The sequence below is a fragment of the Rhinoraja longicauda genome, unplaced genomic scaffold (assembly GCF_053455715.1).
Source record: "Rhinoraja longicauda isolate Sanriku21f unplaced genomic scaffold, sRhiLon1.1 Scf002586, whole genome shotgun sequence".
In the NCBI taxonomy this organism is placed as follows: domain Eukaryota; kingdom Metazoa; phylum Chordata; class Chondrichthyes; order Rajiformes; family Arhynchobatidae; genus Rhinoraja; species Rhinoraja longicauda.
Genome location: NW_027603799.1, coordinates 1 through 9,734, shown reverse-complemented (window position 1 = coordinate 9,734; position 9,734 = coordinate 1). Strand labels below are relative to the sequence as shown.

The 9,734-nt window shown below is 43.8% G+C and overlaps 1 protein-coding gene across 1 annotated transcript; it reads left to right on the top strand.

Moving 5' to 3' along the window:
• Window positions 1–4,424: 4,424 nt before the first annotated feature.
• Window positions 4,425–8,039, top strand: LOC144591869 (putative G-protein coupled receptor 139). Its single transcript, XM_078395879.1, has 2 exons — window positions 4,425–4,506; window positions 7,174–8,039. The coding sequence occupies exons 1-2, from the start codon at window positions 4,425–4,427 to the stop codon at window positions 8,037–8,039; spliced, it is 948 nt and encodes a 315-aa protein (XP_078252005.1).
• The last annotated feature ends 1,695 nt before the right edge of the window (window positions 8,040–9,734 follow it).

The window sequence follows — 9,734 nt, the reverse complement described above, 5'->3', positions numbered from 1 at the left end:
GGGCAGAGGAGCGGGGAGGGGAAGGATGACCCAGAGATGAAGAATCGAAGAAGATCCATCATTTTGCTCTTCACCATATCGGCCAGTTTTATCCTGTTATGGATGACACGTGTGGTCATTCTATCAATTCAGCGAATTACTGTCTCGTACATGGCACAGTATGTGTCTGATGCTGTGATAGACCACATAGGAACAATGCTTCAGTTACTCAGCTCCTGCACCAACACGTTTATTTATGCGGTCACCCAGAGGAAGTTCCGGGAGGAGGTGATAAATGCCGTGAAATGTCCTTTTCAGCCCATCCTGAAGTTCATTAAAAGTTATGGAGAGAGCTGAAAAATTCAACCCAGGACTATTGGTACCGTCCCGACCAGCAAGCCCGTGATTGAACAAACAGATCAAAGAGCTTTGAAGATGGGAATCAGAACATGCACGTTATAGTCAGGTGCAGGATTCACCAGCGTTCATTAAAATATATATGAGAAAGTAAGGAAAGCCTTTCACCTGTGTGTAGATTGCGGAATTGATTTTATTCAACAAACTGTCGTGAGATGTCGTCAATGGTTCCATTGATATGATTTCCACAGACGGAAATGAAGTCGTTGGAATCAATTGCGGGAAACTGTTGTGCAAGGGGATGGATGTGTTGATCGTGGCTTTGTGGACCAGTCTGAAACAGCTGGTGGAGAGTGGGTACCCGGTTCGCAAACTCTGCTGATACCTTTAAGTATCTGTTGCCACACACTCCAAGATCGCTCTGCTGTTCACCACCTCTCAACATCCTTCCACCTACTGCATATGCTAGTGATGCTGAACAATTAGTGTCATCTCATCAGCAAGAACAAACAATGGATGGCATAAAAGCGGGCGTTTGAAATACTTTGCAGAAGTTCTTGGTGGAGCTCACTCACCTGAGTGAGTTCACTGGACTTCACTTTGGACCTCGATCAGAACGGTGCGGGGATCCTCGAGTTCTTCAGACCGGCCATCACAAGCCGGAGTCCCAAAGGCCAGTAGTCCTTGAGCCTTGTTGCTCCCAGCCACTGCTTGTATCAGTGAAGACCCGATGAGCAGAAGGACATGAGACTTGTGACTTATTTAGGAACATTTTCACTGTATTTCACGATACCTCATTAAACTTAGTTTTGTGGTAACCTTGAGGAGCTCTCTCACCATCATTGAACAGAATCCTCGAGACCTGCTTCTATTGTTACAGAGGAATTACCAGACTGGAGTCAAAGAAACTGGCAATTTCCAGCAATTTTCAACTTATTCCCCACATATAGCTTCATCAGGTCACTCTTCGGCCTCCTCTGCACCAAGGAAAACAAACCCAACTCATCCAATCTATCTCTATAACAGTATATAGATCTAAGAAACATCCTCGTGAATCTCTGCTGTACACTCTCCAATGCACTCGTAACTTTGCTCCAATGTAGGCATCAGAACTGCACATGAAACGCCAGTTGTGGCCGAACATTGTTTTCTAATATTGGTCGATGGTATCTCATCTGTACCACTGCTGATGAAAACATGCAATTCATTTCTTCACAGATCATTTCCATGTTAATCCATTCTCACCTCATTCCTTTCTCTCATCCCCCAATTCCCTTCATCATCATTGAATGTAAATCTGGGAACGCCAAACCCACACTATCTATCATTCCACAGTGCTATCAAACAGTATTTACTCACCAATAACCTCCTCACTATTGTCCACTTGACTTTACTGGAACCACATGGCTCCAGACATCATCCAATCCTTGGTGTCAACATGGATCACAAAGCAGAATTCCAGAAGTGGGGTGAGAGTCTGTCACTGCAAAGCATTCAGAGAATTGGCCTCCACTGCCTTCTGAGGATGTCATGGAGAACACTCTGATGATGTCATGGAGTCATAGAGTCATGAACTCAGAAACAGGCCCTTCAGCCCATCTTGGCCTGACTGTAGAAGATACCCCTTCGATCCCCCACACCTCTGTAAGGTCATCTCTCAACCTCCAGCATTCCATGGAATAAAGTCCTCATCTTAACAACATTTACCTAAAGCTTTGTCCTTTGGGTACTGGCAACATCTTCGTAAATCATCTTTGTAAATTGTAACTCTATTTCTCATTTAGCTCTCTGACAGCTTCTGATGATGTCAGGAGCTCCTGGATCATTGACAACCAGTGTGCACACTGTAGTACTTACTACAGGCAGCCCCCAACCCCAAACTGCTGCCACTGTTATCATGCACACTATTCTCACCGGACATGGCCTGGTCTTCATAGAGTCACAGCATTAGAACAGGCACTGTAGTCTAGCTACTCACATCAACCATTTATCTACTCTAGTACCATTTATCGACATGTGCCCGTAGCGTTCTCTGACATCGTGATACAAGTGCTTGTCCAGATGTTTCCTAAATGCTGTGAAAAGACCTGTCTCCTCCACTTCCTCATGGACAACATTCCTAATTCCAAATTTTAGCTGTCATGCTTGCCCAGTTATTATCACTAACGCCACTTGTGATGATGACAAGCATCCCACATGCCTTCTTAACCACACTATCCACCTATTCTGAAATGTTCACCATCTTTCTTCAAGGCTGCCAGTTATCAACAGCCCTAACATTCACTCTGTAATAAACATTATTAATTGGCAGCAACCACAGGATCACAGACACAGGGGTGTTGGGTCTGAGAAAGGGAATTCCAGGACTTATGGTCGACATTATAGGTGGGAACATCTGTACACGGTAGAGTGGAGCGTGAACTGGAGGAAATCAGAGTGCTGGGAGGGTTGGTGGGCTGGAGTAGTTTCACCGTTATGTGAGGATAATGACCTGGTCAAACCATCATTCACTGAACCACTCACTCCCTTCATTCTATAAAGAGGCAACAGCTCCAAATTTAACTTATGAAACCCACCACTCAGGAAGATCCTAACGTCATTCCCATCACACTCCATTCTTGTCTCACTCCTTTTATTCCCTCCATTCCTCCTCACTTAATTCCATCCTCACTCCATTCCTTCCTCACTCCCTACCCTCCACTCTCCAGTGCTCCCTCACACCCTTCATTCTTCACTCCCTCTGGGAAATATTAACTGGAGATATTTTCAGATGGAACGAAGTCATAGAGAATCATAGAGTCAAACTTTCATAGATGCAGGCCCTTTGGCCTAACTTGCCGCACCGACCAACCATCTACACTAGACCAATATCATCGTATGAGCTATATCCCTCGAAGCGTGTCCTATTCATGTACCTGTCTGGTTGCTTCTTAAATGTTGCACTCCTGTCTCAAATACCTCCTCCGGCAGTTTGACCCAGACACCCAACACATTTTGCGTGAAAAAGCTACCCCTCAGATTCCTATAAAATATTTCCCCCAACAACTCTCACTAAATTCTAATCAATGTAGATATGCTGTAGAAAGCTTTTTATCGGGATGCTTCAGAGCATGGTTTGGAAACAGGTCCATCCAAGACTGCAAGGAATTGCAGATAATTGTAGACACAGCCCAGACTATCACACAAAACAAACACCTTCCCATTGACTCCATTTATACCTCACGCTGCCTCGGCAAGGCTAGCAGCATGATCAATGATGAGTCACAACTTGGCCACTCCCTCTTCTCCCCTCTCCCTTCGGCCAAAAGGTATAGGTGTGAAAACGCACACCTCTAGGTTCAAGGACAGGTTCTTCCCAGCTGTTCTCAGCCAACTGAACCATCCTGCCACAACTAGAGAGCAATACTGAATTACTATCTACGTCATTGGAGACCCTTGGACTATCTTCGATTGGATTTTATTGGCTTCAACTTGCATTCGATGTTATTCACATTATTTCCTTAATCATGTATCTATATACTGGAAATGCGTCAATTGTATTCATGTATTGTCTTTCCGCTGGCTGGTTGGAAACAACAAAAGCTTTTCATTGTACCTCGGCACACATGACAATAAACAAATAAACTAAACTAAACTAAAGCTGGAATGAAGAGGCTGGGAGATTTTTTCATGTGAGCGTATATGAGATTAAGGAAGAGTACCCACTGAAGACGTGTTAAGCGGGAAAGCTACGGGGATGGAAGAGGGAAGAAGGTGTGAGTGGACACTGTTACAAACCCACAGCAGGTAGAATATGGTGAACTCTTTCCTTTGTGTTTCCAGTTCATTGACCTTGAGTTTCCATCCCACTGTAGTATACCAAGTGTATTGCGCCAGAGCCTGTTGTTCGTTTGCTAATTGATGTTTCAGAGGGTGCTAATTCGGTAATGCTTTTATTCTGAGCCTGGTAACTAACAATGATCACGTCACCCTATGGCCCCTGTGGATGCCACCTGCCTGTATAAATAAACACCTTCACTGAGTGAGTGGACGCAGAGTGCCAGCTACAAATCTTCCCTGTTGAAGCACTTTGTGATTTGTTGGAAAACATGCGACTCTTTGATCTATTCAATTTTCTACTGGGGTTTAGACCTTACTATTACCGCATCCTTGCTGTCGTTGGATTTCTGTGTAAGTCATTATGACCTGTGCCACCTTGGCAGATCTGATATGGAACTTGGTGTTGGATTTTTTCAGCTATGATTATTTCTGATTGTTATTCAGCTCTGACTGACCATTGATATTCCTCTCTCCTTCCCTGATTTACTTGCTGCCTCTCCGCCACATCTGCCAGGCTTCAGTCTGATTGGGTCAGCCTCCTTCATCCCTCACTGTTGGGTTTGTACTGACCGGGCGTTGGATCCAAACTAATGACGTATTTATTGATGTCCAGGTGCTGCTGGTTATTTACAATGTACCCAGAGAATGTCCTGTATTATATGTAAATAGATAGATAATGTATACGAGAATACGATGTGTGATACGTAAATATTTCCCCTGTGTTTTTAACGTTGTGAAAGATCTGAAGATTTGTAGGTTGCACCAGTTAATGAAGATGTCTGAAGTGCAGTTCTGATCATGGTGAAGAAGGTACTGGACACATTAATGCCTTTGAAGTTAGATAAATCTCCCAGTCCCGATCAGATATATCCAAGGACATAGTGGGAAGCTGGAGAAGAAATTACAGGAGATCTGGATGAAATAAATGAATCATTGTTAGACACAGTGGAAGTGCCAAATGAAGAATGGTTATTGCTGTGCCTCCATTTAAGAAGTGGTGCAAGGAAAAACCTGGGTACTATAGATCACTGAGCCAAACATTAATGGTGAGGATTCCTAGGGATAATATACGTGCACTTGAATGAATAGGATATTTTTGTGGACACTCAGCATGGTTGGTACATGGGAATTGCATCTCACAAATCTGATTGAATTTTATGAAGAATTAACCAAAAAGGTTAACAAGGGCAAAGCCGTAGACGTTGTCTTCGTGGACTTCAGCAAGACATTTGATGAGGTTCCAAATGAAGGCTTTCCTGGAAGATTAGATTGCATTCCATGGAAAGCTAGCTTACTGGATCAGACTTGGCTTTAAAGAAGGAAGCACAGGGAGATGGTGGAAGTGTGTTTTTGGAACTAGAGGCCTGTGACAAGCGGTGTGCCTCAGACATCAGTGCGGGGTCTATTACTGTTTGTAGTTGATAAAAATGATTTTGATGAGAATGTGCAAGGCATGATTAATAAATTTGTAGATGACACTAAAGTGTGTGATATTGTGGACAACATGATGGTTATAAAAAATCATAGCAAGATCTTGATAGCTGGGCAAGTGGGCTGTGGAATAGTTGATGGAGTTTAATGTAGATAAGTGTAAGGTGTTACATTTTTACACCTAAACATAACTTATTTACACATAGATTGGTGGGTATATACAGCAAGCTACCAGAGGAGGTAGTTCAGCCAGGTATTATAACAATATTTAAGAAGATAATTGGACAGGTACATGGAAGGGATATTCAGAGGGATATGGTCTGAATGTGAATAGAAGAGCCAGGGGACAGTTGTGGAACGTAGAGATGTTGGAGTCAGGTGGATAAGTCCATGAAAGTGGCATGACAGGAAGAATCTGTGGTCAAGATGGCTTTTGTTACATTAGTCTTCAACACTGTGTGAAAAAGTTAATTTTCAGGTTCCTATTAAAACCTTGTCCTCATATTAAACCTTAGTCTTCTGTTTCTCGATCCCCCTACTGAAAGGGTGAATACATCATGCACCCTATCTATTTCCCTTATGATTTTGTTCAGTCTCTTGCGCTCCAACGAGTGAAGTCCTAGCGAATGGTAATGAGTATAGAAATTTTGATGTTATGTCACATTTGTACAAGATGTTGGTGAGGATGCATTTGGGGTATTATATTTAGTTCTGGAAACCCTACTTTAGAATTTATGTCATCAAGCTGGAAAAAGCGCACAGAAGAGTTGTGAGAACTTGAGGGTCAGAGCTACGTGGAGAGGTGGGTCAGGCGAGGACTTCTTACTTTGGAGTGCATGAGGCTGAAGAATGATTTTACAGAGTCGAACAAAATCATGAGGAGAACTGATAGGACAAATGCTACCCAGAGTAGGGGAATCAAGAACCAGAGTTCAAATGTGAGCGGGAACATTTTGATGGGAATCCGTGAGGTAACTATTTCACACTGTGTTTGGAGGGTATATGGAAAGATCTCCCAGAGGAATGTGGTTGGCAAGTACTATAACAATATATTTGAACAGCTACATTGATTGGAAAGGTTGAGTGAGATATGGTGCAAATACAGGTAGGTGGAATGAATGTAGGTGGGGCATCCTGGTCGGCTTGGACAAGTTGGGCTGAAGGGCCTGTTTCTGTTCTGTATGACTGTGACTCTTGACATAAAATTTTCAATGTCATTATCTGCAATGTAATATGATTCATTCAATGCCTTTCTATGTTGCTAAACAAACTCTTGACATCCAAAGAAGTTCTCATCAAATGTGGCCACAGTTGAAACTAACCCATCAAGTCAAACTGCCCCTGAACTGTCGATAACACAGATTTCTCGAATGGTTTTCGGTCACTGTTCCATCCCGAGAAATGAACTCAGAAAAGTCAAGAAGTGAAGAGCTGGAGACTGAAGTGTTGGTGAGGGACAAGTGGGAAATGTGGCAAACTTGGTGAAAGTTTTGAAATTCAGTAAACCTGTAATACATAACATTGACTTCATTTGCTCACCTTCAATTGTCAATTTTGTTGTTATTTGCTTTTTTTCCAACTTCACAGCTAACGTGGTCGCAATTGTAACACTATCACGCGGACGGTGTGGACTCTCCAAAGGTGTCACCTGGTATCTTGTGGCAATGGCAGTAGCCGATCTACTTGTCGTTATAATTCAAGTCATTCTCATCAACATAATTCACATATATATCCCTCCCGGGTGCAAGATCGTATATACCATGGGTTACATGTCCGTGGCTTACACCGTCTGGCTCACTGTTGCCTTCACCTTCGACCGTATGGCGGCCATTTGCTTCCAGAAGCTGAAGACAAGATACTGCACTGAGAAAGGTGCAGCCATCGTTATTGCAGTGGTGAGTGTGCTGAGTGTGTTCACCAACATCCCCTGGTACTTCACGTACCGGTCACGTTTCTGCATGGCATCATTTGATTTCATGAATTCGCCGGTGTGGACAGCCTTTGACTGGGGGCACCGCATTTTAACCCCACTCGTCCCCTTTGTGCTGATCCTGCTGCTCAATGCTGTCACTGTCAGGCACATCCTGATGGCCAGTGCAGTCCGCAGGAAACTGAGGGGGCAGCGGAGCGGGGAGGGGAAGGACGACCCAGAGATGAAGAATCGAAGAAGATCCATCATTTTGCTCTTCACCATATCGGCCAGCTTTATCCTGTTATGGATGACACGGATGGTCATTCTATCAATTCAGCGAATCACTGGCTCGTACACGGCACAGTATGTGACTAATGCTGCGGTCGGCCACGTAGGAACAATGCTTCAGTTATTCAGCTCCTGCACCAACACGTTTATTTATGCGGTCACCCAGAGGAAGTTCTGGGAGGAGGTGATAAATGCCGTGAAATGTCCCTTTCAGGCCATCCTGACGTTCATTAAAAGTTATGGAGAGAGGTGAAAAATTCAACCCAGGACTGTTGGTACCATCCCGACCAGCAAACCCGTGATTGAACAAACAGATCAAAGAGCTTTGAAGATGGGAATCAGAACATGCACGTTATAGTCAGGTGCAGGATTCACCAGCGTTCATTAAAATATATATGAGAAAGTAATGAAAGCCTTTTACCTGTGTGTAGATTGGGGAATTGATTTTATTCCACACACTGTTGTGAGATGTCATCAATGGTTCCATTGATATGATTTCCACAGTCGGAAATGAAGTCGTTGGAATCAATTGCGGGAAACTGTTGTGCAAGGGGATGGATGTGTTGATCGTGGCTTTGTGGACCAGTCTGAAACAGCTGATGGAGAGTCGGTACCTGGTTCTCCAACTCTGCTGCCTTTTGTCCCCAGTGACGACGGGGAGAGATGGAAAGCAGACTTTCACCTCCCCATCACTTACTTGACACATGAACACAAAGACACGATATCCCCGTCTTCATCAGACGAGAGAGAAACAAGCAATAACACTGCATGGTCCGGCTTTATGTTGTCATTTGAATATGGAATGTAATAATAATAATTGAAATAGTTTTATGAAAGACATTCACTCCAGTTGAACTGCCAAAAGAGCATTTGCTTTACTTTAATGATCTATGTACACACACTCCAAGTTTGATCGCGCTGCAGTTCCCCACCTCTCAACATCTTTCCACTTACTGGTCATTTCATTACCTTGTTATCGATTCCTTCCTGCTTTCCTCCTCCGTAATGACTTGGATGAAAGCATTAAAAGTACAATTAGCAAATTTACAGATGATACAAAGCTGGTTGATAATGTGAGCTGTGAGGAAGTTGCTATGAGGTTGCATGGTGACTTGGATAGGTTGTGTGAGTGGGCGGATGCATGGCAGATGCAGTTTAATGTGGATAAGTGTGAGGTTATCCACTTTGGTGGTAAGAATAAGAAGGCAGATTATTATCTGAATGGTTTCAAGTTAGGAAAAGGGGACGTACAACGAGATCTGGGTGTCCTAGTGTCACTGAAAGGAAGCATGCAGGTACAGCAGGCAGTGAAGAAAGCCAATGGAATGTTGGCCTTCATAACAAAAGGGGTTGAGTATAGGAGCAAAGAGGTCCTTCTGCAGTTGTATAGGGCCCTAGTGAGACCGCACCTGGAGTACTGTGTGCAGTTTTGGTCTCCAAATTTGAGGAAGGATATTCTTGCTATTGAGGGCATGCAGCGAAGGTTTACTAGGTTAATTCCCGGAATGGCGGGACTGTCACACGTTGAAAGACTGGAGCGGCTAGGTTTGCATACACTGGAAGTTAGAAGGTTGAGAGGGGATCTTATCAAAACATGTAAGATTATTAAGGGGTTGGAAACGTTAGAGGCAGGAAACATGTTCCCAATGTTGGGGGAGTCCAGAACCAGGGGCCACAGTTTAAGAATAAGGGGTAGGCCATTTAGAACAGAGATGAGGAAATACTTTTTCAGTCAGAGAGTTGTAAATCTGTGGAATTCACTGCCTCAGAAGGCAACGGAGGCCAATTCTCTGAATGCATTCAAGAGAGAGCTAGATAGAGCTCTTAAGGATTGTGGAGTCAGGGGGAATGGGGAGTAGGCAGGAACGGGGTACTGATTGAGAATGATCAGCCATGATCACATTGAATGGTGGTGCTGGCTCGATGGGCCGAATGGCCTACTCCTGCA

Excerpts from the sequence above, each read along its gene's own strand:
- LOC144591869 (XM_078395879.1), top strand. The coding sequence starts at position 4,425 with ATGCGACTCTTTGATCTATTCAATTTTCTACTGGGGTTTAGACCTTAC. Across the intron at positions 4,507-7,173 it reads TGCTGTCGTTGGATTTCTGT|CTAACGTGGTCGCAATTGTA; the intron begins GTAAGTCATTAT and ends CCAACTTCACAG.